The sequence below is a fragment of the Zonotrichia albicollis genome, chromosome 13 (genome assembly GCF_047830755.1).
Source record: "Zonotrichia albicollis isolate bZonAlb1 chromosome 13, bZonAlb1.hap1, whole genome shotgun sequence".
NCBI classification, from domain to species: Eukaryota; Metazoa; Chordata; class Aves; order Passeriformes; family Passerellidae; genus Zonotrichia; species Zonotrichia albicollis.
In genome coordinates, this window is record NC_133831.1 from 7,395,990 (window position 1) to 7,415,849 (window position 19,860).

Consider the following 19,860-nt stretch of genomic DNA (forward strand, 5'->3'; position numbering starts at 1 on the left):
CCCCAGGTGCCAGGCATGGCTGTGTCCCCCGGAGGGATCCCCGCCGAGCTGCAAGGTAAGCATCGCCCGCCGCCGCCACTGCCGGGCACCGCTGCCACATGGGGCTGCCCCTGCCGGGCCTGCCTGGCCCCCGTTTGCCTCGCTGGGCTTGGCAGAGTCACTTTTGGGTCCCTCAGCGGCAACAGCTGAGGTTGAGGGGGGCCCATGCAGCGTCTGGGGGTTCCTCTTGTCTGCAAAACTAATTTGCCTGAGGATGGACCCTGGACCAAGAGCATCCCCAGATAACCTGGCTGCTCAAGGATGGGATTCTGCACAGCTCAAGCTGCCGGATTTGTGGGTGCAGCTTGGTGCTGCTCAGCCCCATGGGCTTGGGCTCCTCTGGCCAGCTGGGGGTCCCCAGGAGCTCCCCAGGAAGGCACAGCCTGCAGCTCAGCATGGGGGGTGTGAACACCACTGCTCACGGCCTTCCCTTGGCTGATTCAAGCAGCAAAAGGCCACAGGGGTCTCGGGCTCCTTCAGCCTCACCAGCCCCACCGAGGCTGGCACTGGTGGGGAGGAGCTGGGTCACCGTGTCCCCACAGCCTCAGGCCTGGCTCTACCAGGGTGGGTCCCTGGGGAGGTGTGGCTCAAACCACTGACCCATGGGGATTGGTGTCACTGTGACAGCCCGGTGTGCTCTGCACAGCGATGGACAGCTGTGCCTTTGGCCCTGTTTCTCCCATGAGAGGCAGGAATCAGGAGGGCACGGAGGGGGTGCTCAGGGCAGGAGCCATGCTCACACTGGCCCACTGATGGTGACAGTGACCAGCTGTGACCTTGGGGAGGCTGGCCCTGTGGAGAGGAAGGACTTGGGTGACCAGCTGCTCCCTGGTGGTAAATTTGGAAAGGAAAGAAGAGAAATCGGGAGCCTCTTATAGCTCAGTGCCAGCTCCAGTGGGTGAGGCAGCACAGGCAGTGTGAACCAGCAGCCCCAAACCCTGTGCTTGGTTGAGGCTGTGGCAGAAGATGGAGAGGTGGGTGCATCACCCAAGCAGCAGAGGAGACCCACAGGTGGTGTGTGAGGCTTGTCTGAGGACAACCAGGGTGTGACTGTAAGGTGTGGAGGGAGAGGAGATGATTCAGGTGGGGACAGTATCCTCAAGAGCAACATGGGAGAGGAGCAAGGTGACCTCAGCCACCTAATTTCATGTGGACATTGGTCTTTTCAGAGGGCATCACCACCTTCCTGGGGACAAAGAAGGTGCTCCTGGTGCTGAGCATCCAGCTGCAGGTGAAATCCAAGTATGATGACTTTATCTTGGTATGTGCAGAATCTGGCCTGGTTTCTGCTTTCCTGGTTTCCCCAGGAAGGTGTTTTATGGTGGCAGTGGGGGACAGGGGTGGCTTCCATGTCACCATGGTCCTTTGTCACACCTTGCCTAGGTCCTGACACCCTGGCGAGCCTATGTGCTGCCTGTGATGCTGCCAGTGAGGGTAAGTGTGGGGACCCTGGTACAGTCCTGGGGGGCCTGGGGCACTGGAGGGAGTGACCCCTGAGTCACCTGGGCCACTGGGTCAAGAGCAGGAGGAGGAGAGATGGGGGAAGGGGAGGGGGGTCTTGTTTGGGGGCTGGTGAAGGGTGGGGCCAAGGCCAAGCACTGCTTGAGGCATGGGAAGTGTGGGAGTTGGGGGGAACCCTTGGGTTTCCTTTCTCCATCAGCACTGGGGTTGATCCTGTTTCTCTCACCCACAGGTTCACAGCAGCTTCAGCTTCCTGGAGGTGAGGGAGATGGCAGTCCAAGAGCCCAGTGTGGTGAGTGGGACAAACTGGGACAAACTCAGCCTGGGCATTACCCCCCTCTCTGCCCACTCCCCGTGGCAAACCCTGGTCCAGAGCCCAGCACAGGATCTGGGGGTGTTCTGGTCCCCCATTGAGGGTCACCAGTGTTGGTCTCATCAGGGTGCTGCCCTGGAGCTGGGGGTGCTGGGGGGCACCCAGGGGTGCTGGGTGGGTGCCTGCCCTCCTTCCCCTTTGCCATCCACAGACAGCACCTGGCCATGGCACCTCCTGCTCAGCAGGGACAAGGTGACAAATGGCTGCAGGCTTACCAAGGTGAAGACAAATTTAGCAGGAGGGTGTTTTAAACCCCGTTAATCCTCTTAGAGAGGGGCGGGCACACAGGGCAGATGTGGCAGTGGAAACCATAGAAGAGAGGATATCAAGGCTTGGATGTATTGGCCAAAACAGGGCTGTGGTCCTGATTAACCTCCTGTCTGCTCCTTTCTAACATCCTGTCTGGCTTTTTCTGGGTGAAGCATCATCAGCAACCATGGCCTCAGCCTCCACACAGGATTTCTGCTGCTCAGCAGGCGAGAGCTGCAGGAGCTGGGCACAGACAGAGGGGTGCAGGGGTTGATTCCTCAGGGTGGGGGGGGCTGAGATGTCTGACTGGGCCATGGAAAGCCCAGGGATTGTTGAAGAGCAGGCAGTCCCACGCTCTCCTGCCTCCACAGCCCCGGGCACTGGCGGAAGCTCCGTCCTGCACGATGCCAGCAGATAATTGTCATCCTGCTCCCACGCCTCAATCAGCGTGTAATTAAATCACAGAGCATGTTGCCATGGGATTTTTTTTTTCCTGGTAGGAACCATAAGCTGAAAAAGCCCTAAACCTCGATTAAATAAATTCAGGGAGGAAACCTCCATGCTCCAGCTGCGGCTGCTGCAGGCAGAGACAAGGCTGTTCTCACCTCACTGCATTGGGCTGCCTCTGCATCAGCTTAAGCTGAATTTTCAGGAGGTTTATGCCTTATTCTGGCACACTAATGTATTTTATCCTGAATTCCTGGTGCTCACAGCATTCTCTGTGCTTGTGGCTGGGTTTGCAGTGAGGAGCTGATGGCTGTCACTGTTGTGTCTGGGGGCTTGGGGACGCTGTGTGCTGCCAGCTCGCTCAGGAATCTCTCATCCTTTGGACCCTGCAGGTTGTCATAGAAACAGATGCAGCGTCTTTTGCCTTCCGGTTCATGTCCTTGGATGATTTGGAGCAAGTTGTTATCCATGTCACCATGTCACTTAAGAAGGTCTTTCCAGACTCATCCCTTGGGTAAGGGTCTTCTGCTCCTGAGGGGTGCTTGTGTAGGAACCAGAGCAACCCCTTTGCCCAGAAAAGCCCCCGGACTGCAGAATCCTGGAATGGTTTGGGTTTGGAAGGAACCTTAAAGATCATCTAGTTCCAACCCACCTGCCGTGAACCAGGACACCTGCAGCTAGAAAATCCCAAATATAGGATGGGTCTGCAACAGTGCTTTTAGCAGGAGAAAAACACATGGATGGAGGCGAGACCCTGTTCTCTGATTCAATATTTCTGGCCACCCTACACACAGGGTTGTAGCTAAGCACAGAGTGGTGGGGATGCTCTTCTGGCCCACCCTGACACCCCTCTGCTCCCTCCCCAGGACACTGCTCAAGAACTGCCCCCCCAGCCTGTATGAGAGGATCCAGCAGATCACAGACTCACTGGAGGAAGTGCTGCAGAGCAACCCTGGGCCATGTGGTAAGTCCTGCCATAACCTCCCTCAGGCAGGACCAGGAGGGCTGGAGCACTCTGAGAACCATTCCAGCCCTGCACCCACCCACAGCAGCTCTGCTGACAGCCCTCACCTCTGGCAGGGCACCTGTGATGGCTTTGGTCAGATGGAGCCCTGCTGCTGGGGTCTGCTGCCCACCCCATCCCATCCCATGGGGCAGGAGCAGGTTTGAGGGGATGCAGCTCCCCAGGAGGAAGCAGGACAGCAGGCAATATTGCTCAGGATCTACCTGCAAGGACCTGTAGCTGTGCACGCTTCTACCCACCTCACATGGCACCAGTGCAGAGCCAGGAGCTTTTCCTGTGGCCTGCTCTGGAGCAGGATTCCTGCACTATCCCCAGGGCAATGTGCCTTGCCTGGAGCCCACATGGAGCAAGCAAAGCAAGCCACAGCCCCCACTGGGGCTGACAGTGGATCTCTCTCCCCTCTGGGCAGGGAAGGGGGAGCCCTCAGCATCACTTCTGAGTCCCTGTCATCCCTCTCCTGTTTCCCACTCCCCTCAAAGTTCTCCTCCATGTTCCCTTGGGAAGCTCTGCCCCCAAACTGCCTTCTCCTTGCAGGGGGGTTTTCAGAGACCTACGCTGCCCTGTGTGACTACAACGGCTTTGCCTTCCGCGAGGAGATCCAGTGGGTAAGCTGGTCCCTCCCGAGGATGCAGCAGGGTGTCCCTTGGGGACAGGATGCTTGTGGCTGCCTCATGGAGCTGCTGGGGCTGGGAGCTGCAGCTCTGAGTGCCCCCTGCTCCTGGCTGGGCTGGAATCAAAGTGCAGGTGGGAGCAGCTGCCTTGGACCAGGCTGTTTCCCAGACTGTGACCCAAGGAGAAGCCCTGGAAATGTGGGACCTTGCTGGGTGTCCCAGGAGAGGAGAATCCTTCTGGGACCCAGCCATTGCAGGACTCCCTGTCCCCCTTTTCCCTGGACACTGATCTCAGCTCACCCCTCCCCACACCCTCTCTCCCACCAGCCTGGGCTGTGCTGCCTTCTGACCATTCCCTGCAGAAAATGTCTAAGGCTCACCAATCTGTCCCACCAAGCTGGGACATGTTCCCTGCAGCCATCAGGGAAGGGTTTAGGCTTTGGGGCTAGGCAAGGGGCTCCCCAAGGGCTCAGCTCCCTCCAGCAGCAGCACCAGGGACTTGAGCCCTCCCCAGGAGCCAGTGCTGAGCCTGATCCAGTGTGCCTCCTTCTGGGAAGGACGTGGACAACATTTACCACAGCCAGGACTGCCGGGAGTTCAACCTGCTGGACTTCAGCCACCTGGAGAGCCGGTGAGCCCCCAGCCCTGCTGCCTGCAGGCTCCCAGCACCATCCTCATCTCCCTGCCCCTGCTGGGGGACCCAGCACGCTCTCCTGCCCGTGTTAGAGGCTTTTATGGGTTACACGCTCCAGGGATGCCACATCTGCAGCCTGACTCTCCCCCTCACTAAACACCCTGAGCCCCGTCCCATGGGGCAGCAGCTGAGAGTCCAGGCAGCCTCTCTGTTCATTTTTAACTCTTAGATCAGCCTGGGAGCTGTTTATAGGGCTGAAAACCCAATGCCACAGTGGCTTCTTGCAGCTCGTGGCTGTCAGGTGTTTCCCTATGCAAAGCAGCTGGTGCAGCTTGCCACCCTGAAACTTGCCCTGCTCCCCACCAGCCCCCCCAGATATCTGTTATAACCCTGTTATCACCTGATTATAACCTGATAGAGGGGCTGTGAGCTCCAGCTGTGCCTGGAGCTCTCCCTGTGGGGCTCAGCCCTGTCTCCATCCCAAGAAAGGCAGAGCAAGGGCTCAGCTCTCAGGGCAGGCAGCTGCCAGGCTGGGACACAGCGAGTCAAAGTTCTGGGCTGAGTGTTTTGGGGAACAGAGGATCTGTGCTCAGCTGGTGAAAAAGGAGACCGTTATAGAGATTTCTTTGGATGAGGAAGTAAAAAAGAAACTTGTTTCCATTCAACCAAAACCTGTGGTGTTGTTCACATGAGCGCTCAGAGTTAAAAAGAATTTAAAACCCCGAGGTTTAGATAGAAGCATGCAAATACTTTGATTAATTTGATTTTCCCTAAGAGAATAATCTGGGGAAGATGATCTTTAAACCCACGATCCCCAGTCCTGTTCTGTTGAACATTGTGTTGGAGCACACTGAGGTTGGGTGTCTTGGAGCATCCCAGGGCTGGGTCAGCTGGAGCACCTTGGGTTTGGATGGAATGGGTGTGTTCTGGCATCCTGGGTATCTTGGGGCACCCTGGGCTGGATGTCTTGGGACAAGCCCCAGTTGGGTGTTTTTTGTCACCCATTTGGGATTAGCCTTGGCTCAGCCTGGCCCTTGACTCCCTCCTTCCTGTCACCCTGCAGGGATGTGGCGCTGAGTGTTGCTGCCTTGTCCTTCAACCTGTGGTTCACCAAGCTCTCCTGCAAGGATTTCAGGCTGGTGAGTGCTGCTGCTGGGGCTCTGGGTGCACCAGGGGTGGCCAGGCTCCCAGAAAGGCTTTCTTCTTCCCTGCCAGAATCAGGAGATCTCAGAGCAGCTGCTCTACATGCTCAGCAAGTCAGTGACCCTGGAGGAGCTGGTGCTGGAGAACAGTGGCTTGAAAGGGTAGGTGAAGGTGTTGCAAGGCAATGATGAGCGGGATCTTGGCAGCCTGGTGGTTCTTCCCTCAGTCCATGGAGCAGGGAGGTCCATCCATGGACCCTTGTGCCAGGGGCTGGTGTCTCCATCCCCTCCACACTGGGAAGCTCACTGGGAGCAGAGACTCCCATAGCCTGGCAGTGAATACCACCCACCCCTGGAGGTGCTCTGCTTCCTTCTGGCTGCTCAGATGAACCAGGTCTGCCCCACAGGCAGGAGCTGCTGGCATTAGCTGTAAGACTACAGAGCTGGTGGCTGTCTCTTTTGGAGTTATCCAGGCATTGCTCCGATGGCTGACCCTTCTCCCCACAGTGACTTTGTGCAGAGGATGGCCCAGGCACTCAGCAGCCACCCCAACTCTGTCCTGCACACCATCAACCTCTCTGGCAACCAGCTGGAAGATAGAGGTACCCAAATTTGGGCTGGGATGAGATTACACCCACAAAAACTGATGTTCAGCTCCAGCTCCCACCAGCAGCTGGCTCCTGCCCTGGAGGCTGCAGCTCAGCTCATGGTGCAGCCATTCAGAGCTCCCTGCTCCCATCAGGGGTCTCTGCCTTCAGCCGGCACGTGGAGAAGAGTCCCAAGGGTCTGCAGAGCCTCAGCTTGGCCAGGACAATGCTCACAGCCAAAGGTAGAGCCCAGATGCCCTTACCCCCTCCACAGAAGGAGAAACGGAGGGGCTGCAGGCACACCCTGGAGAGGGCACCTTCATGGGTGCAATGTCCTGCTGCCCCAGCTGGGGGAAGTTCCCTTGCTCTGCTCCCTGGCTCTCCCCAGTGCAGGGAGCCTGTAGCCATGCCTCTCTCCCTCTCTCTGAGCAGGGATGAGCACGTTGTGCAAGGCCCTCACAGATAACAAAGCCACTGGGTTCTCCCTCCGGCACCTGGACCTCTCTGGGAACCCCGGCACGCTGGCTGGGGATGACATCAGTGTGAGTACCCGTGCTGTCATGGGTGGGGTGGCACACTCAGACTGTCCCCAGTCTGGTTTGGGTGGCTTTGGTCTGCTCTGCTCTGTGCCCTGTGCACCCCAGGGATGGGGAGGTCATGTCTGGGAGCAGCTGGGGACACCCTGGGGACATCCCCCTGCATCTCCCTGTGGCAGTGTGGCAGATGCCATCTGCAGCAGGGGGCTGTGTGATACATGGCAGTGTCCCATGAGAGAGTGGGCTCCTGTGTGCAGGATTCACCCCTGTGCTCAGCAGGAGGGGAAGTCAGGCTGGAACTGGCATTCCAGGGCTGCGGGGTGAGGGTGGGACTCAGGGGCAAAGCTGCTGAGCCCCCTGTGCTCTCAGCACCTGCAGAGCCTCCTCCAGCACTGCCACTCGCTGTCCCACCTCAGCCTGGCCGGCACAGACTGCCCTTTGGATGCTGTGAGTACCATGCAGGGCTCCTGGCAGTGAGCCCTGCCCTCAGCCCCCTCCATCCCTGGGCTGTGTGAGGGGCTGCAGTGCCCCTGGCTCCTCCTCCACACGGCTCCCATCCCACCCTGGCAGCTCTTTGGGGCCCTGCTCCACGGACCCCACAGCAGCCTCATCCACCTGGACCTCTCCAAAAATGTGTTCTCCCACAAGTAAGCTGGGGATGGCATCAGGGGGGTGTGGTACCCAGGGCTGGGATACCCAGTGGGGTGTGGTACCCATGTTTGGGGTACCCAGGGGTGTGGTACCCAAGGGCTGGTGCTGGGATGCAGTTGTTGCCATGTTGTGCCCATCCTTTTCAGGAGGGTGAAAACCATCTCCCCCGACATGAAGGAGTTTTTCAGCCAGGCCTGCTCCCTCAGACACGTCTCCCTGGCAGGTACCAAGCTGCCAGCTGATGCTGTAAGGTGCGATGGGGCTGCGGGGATGGAGCTGGGGTGAGCACAGCCTGGGGAGACCTTGGTCAGGGCTGGTGGGAGCATGGAGGGAAGGGGCTGGGAGAGGCAGAGCTGTGGGAAGGATGCACTTCTCCAGCATCCCAGTCCCACTGCCTGCACTGCTGGGGTGCCCATGGCAGGTGCTGGTGTCCCCATTTCTTGCACTGATGGGGCTTTGGTCACTTTTCCAGGGCATTGCTGCAAGGGCTGGCAGACAACAGCCACATCAGTGACCTGCAGCTGGATCTCAGCAGCTGTGAGGTGAGGGCCCAGCAGCCATGGGCAGCCCCCCTCTGGCCAGGGGGTGCCCCTGTGGCAGTGTGGGAGGGTCTGTGCCCTGCCTGACCTCCCCAACAGGAGGATCTGGTTTGCAGGGCTCACTGCCTCCCCTGTACTGATGTCTTGCTGTTTCTTCCAAGCTGAGATCAGCGGGGGCCCAAGTCATCCAGGACCTCATCCCTGATGCCAGCTCCATCAGTCACCTGGACCTGTCTGACAATGGTAGGTTGCTTTTTCCCAGCCTGGGAAAAGATCTCCTGCATCTCCTGCACTGTCATGTCCCAGCACAGCGAGTGAGGTGATTTCTTTATGCCCTCTTACCACAAGACTTGCCAAAATTTCTCATTTTGCATCTTTCTTGGTACAGTCCTCTTCAGTTCACTGAATCTGAGGTGGTCTCATGTGGCTGGTTCAGGGTTGGAAGCACTGAAAGTGTTTCCCTGGGCAGAAACTCTTCCCACTTTTCTGCTTCCAGCCTTGTTCTGCTGTGGCCTCCAAAGCCATGGGCAAGTGATCCTAATCATCACAAACATCACAATCTGCCAGTTGTTAATTTCACCTAAACTTTCAAACAGCCTTGCTAAGATCTCACAGCAGACCATGCAACTCCTCAGTAGCCAAATGACTCTGGGAAAGCTGATGTGGTTTGGAGTCCTTCAGGACACCAATGCTCCAGAAGCTCGTGCTCTCACCCAAAATTTTCAGTCAATCTTTGCCAAAATATACTTCTATTTTTGGCTTTCCCAGTAGAGCACCTCTGTGCAGGAAAGGCAGTCCATAAGTGGGTGTTGGTGCCTTGTGCTCTCGGCTGGTTGAGCTGCTGGGTGAGCAGATCCCTGCCCATATCTCTGCTGGATTTCCCTGGGGTGGTGCAGCCAGGAGGATGGGAGTGCAGGCAGCTGCCTGGAAGCTGAACTCCCCCCATGGTGTCCAGGGTGGTGGGTGGGTGATGGGGGGCACACTCTGAGGGATGGCAGAGAGCAAGGGCCATCTCCAGCTCCCTCAGTGCCCCCGTGGCTCAGCACAGCCTTGGCACCCCCATGTCAGGAGTGCCCACAGTGGCTGCTCCTCCCTGGAGGCCATTTCTCAGGGACCCTAGCTCTGCACAGGTCTTCAGTCTCCTTGGGGAAGCCAGGAAGGGAGGAAGATGCTCAAGAGCTTCCCTGGGCATCTCCAGCATCCCTTTATGGCAGCTTGGTGGCTCTGCAGGTCTTCTGAGAGGTACCACCTTGGTGCCACCTCCGTGGATTTGTTGGATCATCCTGGGGTGTCTCCCTGTCCTGCAGGCTTTGACCCCGACATGGTGACCCTGGTGCTCTCCATTGGCAGGAGCAAATCCATCAGGCACGTCTCCCTGGGGAAAAACTTCAACATCAAATCCAAGTGAGTGCCAAGCAGCAGCACCCAGGCTTGGAGCCACCCTGGAATGGTGCACCCACCTTGACTCTCCCTCCCCATCAAAAGCCCATGGGATGGTAGGAATTGCCTGCCCATGCAGGGAGGGTCACAGTGATGACACCCCTATTACTGCACCACTGCCAGCACCTGGTGCAGTGTCAGGGATGGGTCACAGCCCAGGCAGGAGTGGGAGGGAGGGCAGAGCTCTGCCTCTGTGGCCCCAGGGCATGCACAGTAACCCCCTCACACACCTCTCCTGCAGGGAAGGTCTGTTGGATGTCCTGCACCGCATTGTCCAGCTCACCCAGGAGGAGGATTGTGTAAGTCCAGCTTGCCCTCAGCTGCCAGAACCATCCCATCCCTGCTCCTGGTCACCCTCAGCCAGCACTGTGCAGTGTCCATGCAGGGCTGCCATCCAGGTCCCTCCTGCACTGGCTGGAGCAATCCTCCTTCTCCCCCACTGCCATTCAAATCCTTCTGCTTTTATTTTTCCCCAGTCTGAAGCAGGAGCTCAGACAGAGAAGTGGGAAATGTGGGAAAATGGAAGCCTGTATCTGACTAAAGTCATGGAGACTTATTGTAACCTGCATTCAGCACAGCTTTCCTAAAAAACCTCTCTTTTCTCCTCACTGCCTGCTGGGCATCTGAGCTAAACCCAGCCTGTCTAAGCAGTCCCTGCCCCTCTGTTCCTCAGGGTTCAGTATCACTCCAAACCAGCACCAGCCCAGAGGCTGCTGCACAGGGGGGAGCTGTGTCTGGAGGGTGACATGCACCTTGACATGTCCTGGTCCCCCTCCTTGTCCCTTTTCCAGCCTCTGCAGTCGCTGTCAGTGGCTGAATCACGCCTCAAGCTGGGAACCAACGTGCTGCTGAGTGCCCTGGGCAGCAACACCAGCCTCGTGTCCCTGGACATCAGTGGCAACGCCATGGGGGACACAGGGGCCAAGATGCTCGCCAAGGCCCTGCAGATCAACACCAAGCTCAGGTAGCAGCAGCTCTGTGACACCCCGTGGGTGGCCCTGATGTGATGGTTGTGATGCTGATGCCATCAGAGGAGTTTTGCCACGGCTCCTGGTGGCCATGGATGTGGTCCTGGACCACTCCTGGTACAAGGTCGGATGCTATTACTGCATTTTGCACCCATGGCAGTCATCTTGGGGCATGTGAAGGGCAAGGGAGCAGCTCCATCCCTGCCCTGGTTCTTGCCACCTCTTTTCCAGGCTCCTGCCCAGCCCAGCATGCTTCAGACAAACCTTTGTTGTCACTGCCCTCACCTCATGCTCTGCCATCACTTCCTAAAACACCATTTTTGACCACATTGTGTACACAAAGCCAAAGCAGGGGTGTCTGCAGAGGACAGGGAATGGTGTTCAGCCAGGGCTGTTTCTCTGGACATGTCTGTCCCTGCCCACAGGATGGTCCCTGAATGTGTCCTCCCAGCCCTTCACTCCCTCCAGGCACCCACCCAACTTATAGCTCCTTGCAAAGTCCAAGTTTATGTTTTGGATACTGAAAGTCGTAGTTTCTAACCCCACTTTTAGACTGTCTGATGCCTGGGGTCAGCCTTGGGCTGACTCTTGCTAGCAACCCCTCAGGGTGGTGTGGATGTGGGCAGGGCTCACCCAGGTCCTTCTTTTTGCAGGACTGTGGTTTGGGACAGGAACAACACAACAGCCCATGGGCTCCTGGAGGTGGCTCAAGCTTTGGAGAGGTAAGGAAGGAGCCTCTTGGTCGTCCTGGCTTGTTACTGCCATGCAAAAGAGCCTCTGTCACCAGCATGTCACTGTCCCCAGGGTGTCACACAGTTTCATACATGTCCCAAGGGAGCTGGTCCACAGCTCTGGCCTTGCAGCCAGAAAAGCAACCTGGCACTCATTGGGTGATGATACCCCCATTACCAACCTCAGTGCTCCCCTGGGCTCTGCATCCCACCCAGCACAGCCTCATGTCACCCCAGGATCCCCCCATGAGCACGGGGTGATCTGCTGGTGGTGCTGATGTGATGTGATGCTCCTCTCCTCCCTGCCCATGACAGATGGGTAGAGCTTGTTCCCCTGCTGAGCACACCCACCAGCTGTCTGGTGTTTGGCTGTGCAGATCTCCAGAGGTCTGAAGAAAGAGGGGTGCATGGAGAGCCTGGGCACGTGGTCACTGCCACCCCATCGGGGCCTGCTGAGGGCCGGAGTTTGGCCATCTTATCTCTAGAGCTGGACCTCAGCACAACGTCCAGGCTGCTGTTGGGTGGGCTCTGAGCCTGTGTCACATCCATGGGGACACGAGCAGAGGGCTGAGCCCTGGGTGCAGCACCTGCTGACCCCCTGTGCCCCACAGGAATTTCACGCTCAAGTCGATGCCGCTGCCGATGAGCGACGTGGCGCAGGCGTACCGCAGCCACCCCGAGAGGACGGAGGAGGCCGTGCACAAGGTGGGGAAATGGGCTGTGGAGCCCAGGCCAGGTGCCACCATCACTGCTCATGGGCCAGATGCCACCATCACTGCTCACGGCCTCTGCCTTTGCAGCTCCAGTCCTGCCTGACGAGGAACCAGCTGCGGCAAACGCTGCCAGCGCAGACCTTCCGGCTGCAGCAGGGCATCCTCACCACCTCTTCTGAGCAGGTCTGAGGGACAAATACTGCAGGGGGCTGCTCCTCCCCTGCCCCAAACCACCCTGGCTTGCTCATGCGAGCTCTTGCAAGCAGCAAAACACCCTGTTAACCTTGCCTGAGTGGAAGGCAGAGCAGATTCAGGGATGGAGCAGGTTGCAACCTGGTCTGGTGGAAGGTGTCCCTGACCATGGCAGGAAGGCTGGAATAGGAGAATCTTTAAGATCCTTTCCAACCCACACCATGCCATGGTTCTGTGGTGAGGGTGGGGGCGGATGGAAAGCAGATCTCCTGGAATCCTGCTGGTTGCATCCATGCTTTTCATGCATATGCACTGCTGAGATAACTTGCAGCTACACCAACCTGTACAGTGTGTTCCTGCCTCCTGGGCACTCTTGCCAGCACATTCCTGCTGTGTGCATCCCTGGTTATTAGGCAGGGATGCTCTCGGAGGCTGTAACCTGCCTGTGCCCCCTCTGAGCACACTCCTCTCTGGGAAAGTCACAGCAAGGAGGGGACCTGGCAGTGCTGCCCCAGCGCTGGCACATGACACAGCCTCTCTGTGCCCCAGATGGTGAATGAGATCTGCCTGAGCGTGCAGAAGCACGTCGACATCCTGAGCACCTGCACCGGCAGGGAGGTGGAGACGGACATCCTCTGTGCTGAGGAGGCCATCAGGAATGCCAACCTCTGTGTCAGTGTGAGTGCACAGTGTGGGAAACCCCCACAACTCCGTTCGGGATCGAAGCAGGGCATTGATTAATTAATGACATCATTAACCAGCAGTCAGGGAATTCCAGAATGTCGATGCAACAGACACACACCACCGAGCACTTGCAAGCACTAAAGAACAGCTGAGAATTTCTGAATTCCCTTCTAGAACAAAGATCAAAATGTTCTTAGGCCCCTTGCCCCAGAGCCACACAGTTGTGTGCACACCCCCACAGGGTTACAGCCCCCCTTCCTCTGGCATCCCATGCTCACACGTCCCTCCTTGGGAGAGATGGGAGCTCCAGCTTTGAGAATACCCTGCAACACACAGATGCCCACACTGCTGAGAAACCTCCCTGAATCCCTGGGGCACCTTCATCCCACCCCAGCAGTGACAATGCTCCATCAGCCCATGACAAAATCCGTCATGTTGGTTTTGCAGCTCCTGGCTCTGTCAGACCTGGTTTGATCCTGCTGGTCTTGGTTCTCTCTCCCCACTGCACCTTTTCCTCTTCTGCTTCTCTTCAAACCACCCCCTTTCCCCTTTTCTCCACCTTTCTGGCACCCCCTGGTTACTTAATCTGGCAGAGACAGGATTTAAGAAGATAGTACTGATGTTGGGAATGCATGAAAGGGTTGGTTAAGGGTCTCCCTGATGCAGGTAGCAGTGTAGTGGAGTGCAAGAGGAGAAGGAGAGTCAGTGAGTGGCAGGGAGAAATTGAGAGATGAGGATGCTCAAACCTGGCCCAGTAAAGCCAAAAGATCACTGTGTCTCCCCAGCTGATGTGGGTGATGCTCTTCCATGGGAGAGCCACAGGGGGAGGCTGTGCATGGAAATATGGGAGGAGAAGATGAAGTGACACGGGATGATCCACACCATCTCTTTCCATGTCAGATCCTGCCCCTCTTGTATGAGGCTGGCAACACCCCCTACCAGAATGGCAAGCTGCAGCACAAGCTGGAGTGTCTCACAGAGGAGGCATCACAGACCTGCAGCCGGGAAATCCAGGTGGGCACCATGGGCAGCACGGAATGTTCATCAGCCTTGGCCCAAGGATAAAGGGGGATGGTGTCTACTGAAAGCCATGTGAATCCTGATAGAACAGAAACTGAATCCTTCCTTTCCTGCCCAAACTTCAGGCAATCATGCAGGCGGCGCTGGACACAGCCCACGGGCTGTGCCCAGCCGTGGTGCAGAAGAGCGGGGTCAGGGATCAGCTGGTCACTGCCATGTCAGAGAGGATCTGCCTCCAGGACCAGCTCAGCCTCAGCGCTGTCCTGGACCAGATGGTCACCGATGTCTTCAGCAAGCTGAAGTAGGTGATGTGCTGTTCTTCCTCCTTGCTCAGTCACTGGCACTGACCCCGGGCCAGAGGAGCACTCTGGGGGCTCTCTAGCAACTTCTCTCCCCACATTGTGGTAGAGATGTGCTGGGTCCTGCTGCTGGGTTTTCCCACCTGTAGCTTTTCTTCCTGCTTGGATCCACTTTGGATGAGTCCCTAGGTGCTGGAGAAACCTGTGGAGTGATGATGTTCTTGCAGGCACATCCCCTTGGCCAGCCCTGACCATCAACAATGGGATGCATTTGGCATTCTCCATCCCAGCCAGTGCCTATTCCCATTCCGGCTCTGGCAGCCCAGACCCAGCAAGCTGCAGCACGTGGGCATGTCCTGGGAGCCCCTCTGTGTGCATCCATCTCCTCAGCAAAGCCCTCCCTGGGGAGATGGCCCCATGGCTTGCAGGGGTGCTGGGTGCTGGCCCTGAGCACCCTCTTTCTGCTCCCAGTGAGATCAAGCTGTCCGTCACAGCCGCTGTAGCCGACTGCATCGTGGATGCTGTGCTGGGAGACCTGACCATCGCCCAGTGCAAACTGGTGAGTGCTGGGGCTGCCAGCACCTGTGGGATGGGGATGGATACCCCAGCATTGCGGCTGGGATGCACAGTGGGGGTCTAGATACCCCAGTATTGTCCGGGTACCTGGACACCAATGCCGTGACCATGGATTTGCAGTCTGGGAAGCAGGATAATTCCCACCCAGGCTGGTTTTCCTGCCAGGTAATCCTCTCCCAGTGTGGTCACAGCAATATTAACACCCTGAGCAAAGTACCAGCACTGCTGCTGTGTGCTGGGGTGACGCCAGGCACCGGCCACTCCTGCAGCAGGGCAGCTGCGCCGGGCTGGACACCGGCTAATCAGGCCTAAATCCGCTCACAAATCCCAGCCGTGGGTAGGGAGCAGAGCAGCGCAGAGCACACAGGGCAGCCCAGCACGCTTCAGCCCCTGGGATAATTTAAGCGCTTCCTAATGGTTTTAGGCAGAGAGCCTCTCCAAGCAGGGGCTCGACCTCCTGGTGCTGCTGCCGGAGTCGGCTGAGGACGATGCCACGGCGCTGGCGAGGGGCAGGAATCCTCCGGACCTGGCTGCAGAGGAGGTAGGGACCGGGGCCGCCGCGTGATGCCCGCGGTACAGCCGCCCTTTATCCGCCTTACGGGATGATGCCGGGCTTAGCCACAGCCCCTGCGGGTGCACGCACCCCCAGCTCCCCCCAGGGCAGGGCTAAGGCAATTAGTGCTGGGAAATGGGACCGTGAGCCTGCCAGCCATGCTGCTGGCACTAGAATGTGTCCTTGTGGCGGCCTGGCTGCTTGTACCTTGTCCTTCTGTGGCTGCTTTGGGACCTGGGATCCAGTGTGGTGAACAGTTCTGGATGGAGAAGTATCCAATCCAGCACCGTGGGTGGTTTTGGAGCTGGGATAAGATGAAGGGGTGCAGCTCTGGGAGCCTAGGGGTGATGGAGGGACTGCACCCATCACTGGGCGAAGCCTGGCAGGCTCTGGCTGCCATGGGATATGTCTTGGCACAGCCAGTCTGTCCCTGTCCATGCCGGAGCTGCCACCATCCCTCTCTCCCTGCAGTACAAGATGGCCCTGCGGAGGAGAAACAAGCACTTCAGGAGCATCCGGCCCACACCAACTGTGAGAAGTAAGGTCACCGTGGAGCTGTCCCTCTGCTGCGGCTCACTGGGTGCTGTGCTGTCTCCATAGGGCATGGCAGGGGCAGGGGGCTTGCAGCAGCAACGGGGGAGCCTCATGGTCGGAGCCCCCCTTGGTCATGGGCTGAGGGCAGCAGGGTCAGGACCCTTCAGAGAGCCTCTCCCAGTGCTGTGGTGGAGTCTATGGGGGAAGCTCACCTTGACCTTGCTCTTGTGCTGGTTTTGGGCCCCAGATGGCTCAGTGTCCTTGAGCAGTGGAGTAAATGCCCTGAACTCCCTCCCCACAGAGCCAGCCAGCGGTAGGAGGTTTGTCTGTGATTGTGGGTGCCGTGGTATCTCCCACGGCCACCCTGGACATAGACATCACCCGCTCACCCAACAACCTTGGGGAGAAGAGGTTGCCCATGGGTTTCCCTTGCTGCTGGTGCTGTCCCCACCAGCCTGGGAGGGGAGTGAATCTCAGGGGGCACAGACAAGGAGCAGCTGATGGGTCACTCTGCTTTGGCTGAGCTCATGCAGACTCCAACACCCCTGTGTCCCCAGGGGATCCCTGAGCCCCACAGCACCCTGCCGCCCCTCCAGAGGGTCCCTGGGGGGGTGAGGAGCTGCCTGCAGAGCAAACCCGGTATGTTTGTGATTGCTGCTCGCTGCCGGCAGAGTTTGTGCCTGCTGCAGGTCTCAGGGCTGGCTGCCGGGCTCGGCCCCTGCCTGAGCATCCCCGCACACTCCCCCGCAGCATCCTCCCCTGCACGCAGCGAACCTCCGGCGGTGGCGGTGGCGGGATCCATCCCGGCCGCGCCGCAAAGCCGCCACGCGCGCTCCCGGCGGGCACGGCCGCGCTCCCGTTCCCGCCCCGCGGCGGAGCCGCTGCCCCGCTCGCTGCCCCTCCGCGCGTGGGCGAGGGCGTCCGTGATGATGATGATGATGGTGATGGTGATGATGATGATGGGGAGGCCTGGCGAGGGCGGGTGTCAACAGGGACCCTCTCGCCTCTCGTAGGTGTCTCGGAGCTGGAGCCGGCAGCGGGTCGAGACGCCAGCGGGCTCCGAGCTCACCGGGCGCCGCCGTCACTCAGCCCCGCCGCGCCGCCGGCACGCCCTGCCTCCACAAAGGATGCTGAGCCTGCGAGCGGCTCGCTCCCCGCCACGCAGCCTGCCACCGCCACCGGATTCCTTATGGACCTGCCGACCGCCGGCGAGAAGCTGGAGCATTGCACCAAAGGCAGGCCCCGGCCCAACCGCCGGCACCGGCAGCCGCCCAGCAAGCCGAATGTAAGGGTGGGGGCACGGCTGGCAGGGGAGGTGGGCTGCGTTCCGGGTGTTTTTCCCATTTTTTTTCCCGCTTGGGTGAATTATTGCGGTCAGTATTTGTTGCAAGGCAGGAAAATAAGATGCGCAAAGACGCGGTGGGTTTATTATTATTCTGCATTTCAGCTGCTGCCGGAGCCGCCTCCTCCTCGGGGGGGAACCTGAAAGGATGGGCAGGGGGGCTGGGGGGGGCGAGGGGAATCATCCATCCTCTTTCCTGCTCCCCACTGGGAGGTACTGAGCGGTGGGAGCCGGGAGAGGAATGGAAAACCCTGCAGAGTTTGGGTGCAGAGGGCCGGCGATGTGCTCGGCAATGGCTCCAGCTGCCTCCCTCCTGAGCTCCATTTGCTCCCCCTTATCCAAAATCCATCATCCCTGAAGCACCGGTGGCCACCACGGCTCCCGGTGGTGGTGGTGGGGCTCTGCCAGCCGTGATGAGGTGGGCTGTGCTCCCCCCATCCAACAGGCGACTGGATGGGGATCCTGCCTTTGCACCCCCCTTCCCAAAGGAAAAGTAACTTTTGGGTGCAGTCAGTGGCAAGTACAGCTCCATCACTGTCCCCGGGGCTGGATCCTGCTGGCATCACCTCATCCCCGTGCCACCGTGATGCAGCTGGATCCTTTCACTTGCTGGAAAGCCCTGGCTTGCAGGGCTGTGGTGATGCTTGCCCTTGGATCATGGTGGGATCAGGGTGGCACAGGGCCGGAGGGAAGGCAGGAGCTGTGTCCCAGGGGCAGGGTGGGTTCTGGAGGTTGGCAGGGCCAGGGGACCACCACCCAGCAGTGGGACAGGCATGCCTGGCACCCAGGGTGGGCCAAGACTTGAGCAAGGACAGGCTTTGATGGATGTGATATGACAGGGAGAGCAGATCTCAGATGGCTGGAACGGCTCCTGAGCGGCATCAATCCAGCCGTAATGAAAAGTCATTATGGATTGAAATGCCACCGATGGGGAAGCGCCTCCCTCTCATCGATAGCGTGGCACTGATGCAGTGGCACATGCCAGGGAGAGGAAGGTGCCATGGAGGAAGGCTTGGTCACGGCGTGGGCCACTTTGTTATGGGGATGGAGCAGGTGGCTCTCAGGCAGGCTGTGGTGGCGCTCCAAGGTTGGAATAGAAACATCTGAAGGATGCAGATGTGGGTCCTTGCAGGTCACCTGCTCTATCACTGCCAGCAGCAGAGAGGTCCCTTTCTTGGAGCTCAGATGGAGGAGGCATCCCTGCCAAAGGCCTCTCCCACAGTACAAGTGCCATACCTCAGCCATTGTGCTGGACAAGGGGTTGGAAGGAGCCTGGGGCTCCCAGTGCTCAAGGGAAGGAGCAGGATTAGAGCTGGGATGCAGCTGGTAACACCATGGTTTGGCTTTAATGCTGGGTACGAGATGGAGCATGCCAGCACCCATCCTGCAGGGGCACCCACTTGTCCATGCCCAGGGCTGGGTGACAGACACACCTTCATGCCTGGGGACACCTTTGTCCAGGGCTGGCCTGACAGCAGCTGTCCCTCACAGGTGCAGCCCGTGGCCTGTGAGAACAGCGAGGACAGGAGCATCACCCGCGTGGACGAGGGGCTGGAGGATTTCTTTGCCAAGAGGCTCATCACAGAAACACTGCCGTAAGCTGGGGGTGCTCAGGGCCCCTCACCTGCCCAGCACACCCATCCCCAGGTTCCAGCAGCCTCCCTGCAAACGCTGCCGGGCCCAGTGCAAAAGGGGTGCTGGGGAAAGCAGCACACACAGGGATATCACCCAGGGCAGGGCTGGGGGAGGAGGAATGGGATGGCAGCCATGGTGTGCCAGATGTGGCCATGGAGTCTGTTCCACAGTGGGGAGGCAATGAGGCAGCACCCAGGGGAACAGTGCTGGGAATGGGTGCCCTTGCCAGGACACTGCCATCTCAGGTGGAGTGTCCAGGGTCTGGATCCATCCCTTTAGGATGGGCAGGGTGAAAAAACTGATCCCTTACCTCTTGGCAGCCTGGAGCTCACCTTCTCCAATGCTTCATCTCTTCCCCAGCCCTACAACTCCGGAGACCTGCCCGGGATCAGCCCCTCTGGCTCCCTCTGGTTCCCGCACCCTCAAGAAGAAAATTGGGAATTTTTTTGCCTTCAAGAAACCCAAATCCAGCCGGGGCTCGAGGTGTGAGAAGGAGCCCGAGGGTGGTCCCACTGCCCCTAGGAGCAGGCGCTCGATGCTCAGTGACATTTTACGAGCCCCCAGCAAGGCAGGCGAGTCAGGGAAGCCCCTGAGTAAATCAGAGGAGGGCGGGCTCTCTGCCGAGCCCCAAGCAGAGCCTGAGCACTGCCAGACTCCTGACTCTGCCCGGAGGATCCGGCCCAAGTACTCTCGGGAGGGCAAATCCCAGTCACTCATCTTGCTGTCCGGGGAGGACGAGGATGCGCTGGGGGTCAGGCATGACAAGGTAAGCACTGTCACAGTCACCAAGCCACCACCACTGTTCAGCTCCCCTGGTGGGGGCTGCTCCCACCCATGGACACTGGTGGGGTTACCAGGGGATGTGGGGACACTGGAGTGA

At 58.7% G+C, this 19,860-nt stretch overlaps 1 protein-coding gene across 1 annotated transcript in view; it reads left to right on the forward strand.

Annotated features, from left to right (window-relative positions):
- The window catches only part of CARMIL2 (capping protein regulator and myosin 1 linker 2), a 22,971-nt gene continuing 3,111 nt past the window's right edge, over positions 1–19,860 (forward strand). Inside the window, exons 1-33 of the mRNA XM_026795700.2 lie at positions 1–55; positions 1,209–1,300; positions 1,423–1,473; positions 1,733–1,792; positions 2,962–3,083; positions 3,436–3,533; positions 4,128–4,198; positions 4,762–4,835; positions 5,902–5,977; positions 6,054–6,142; positions 6,488–6,582; positions 6,723–6,809; positions 7,000–7,109; positions 7,473–7,550; positions 7,674–7,750; positions 7,901–8,005; positions 8,227–8,296; positions 8,455–8,536; positions 9,601–9,697; positions 9,975–10,032; positions 10,525–10,697; positions 11,355–11,423; positions 12,044–12,137; positions 12,233–12,328; positions 12,887–13,015; positions 13,922–14,035; positions 14,167–14,342; positions 14,812–14,899; positions 15,341–15,457; positions 15,941–16,007; positions 17,017–17,288; positions 18,837–18,940; positions 19,341–19,746. Coding sequence (XP_026651501.2) covers positions 16–55; positions 1,209–1,300; positions 1,423–1,473; positions 1,733–1,792; positions 2,962–3,083; positions 3,436–3,533; positions 4,128–4,198; positions 4,762–4,835; positions 5,902–5,977; positions 6,054–6,142; positions 6,488–6,582; positions 6,723–6,809; positions 7,000–7,109; positions 7,473–7,550; positions 7,674–7,750; positions 7,901–8,005; positions 8,227–8,296; positions 8,455–8,536; positions 9,601–9,697; positions 9,975–10,032; positions 10,525–10,697; positions 11,355–11,423; positions 12,044–12,137; positions 12,233–12,328; positions 12,887–13,015; positions 13,922–14,035; positions 14,167–14,342; positions 14,812–14,899; positions 15,341–15,457; positions 15,941–16,007; positions 17,017–17,288; positions 18,837–18,940; positions 19,341–19,746 — 3,537 coding nt within the window. The 5' untranslated portion in view covers positions 1–15. The remainder of the gene's footprint in view (positions 56–1,208; positions 1,301–1,422; positions 1,474–1,732; positions 1,793–2,961; positions 3,084–3,435; positions 3,534–4,127; positions 4,199–4,761; positions 4,836–5,901; positions 5,978–6,053; positions 6,143–6,487; positions 6,583–6,722; positions 6,810–6,999; positions 7,110–7,472; positions 7,551–7,673; positions 7,751–7,900; positions 8,006–8,226; positions 8,297–8,454; positions 8,537–9,600; positions 9,698–9,974; positions 10,033–10,524; positions 10,698–11,354; positions 11,424–12,043; positions 12,138–12,232; positions 12,329–12,886; positions 13,016–13,921; positions 14,036–14,166; positions 14,343–14,811; positions 14,900–15,340; positions 15,458–15,940; positions 16,008–17,016; positions 17,289–18,836; positions 18,941–19,340; positions 19,747–19,860) is intronic.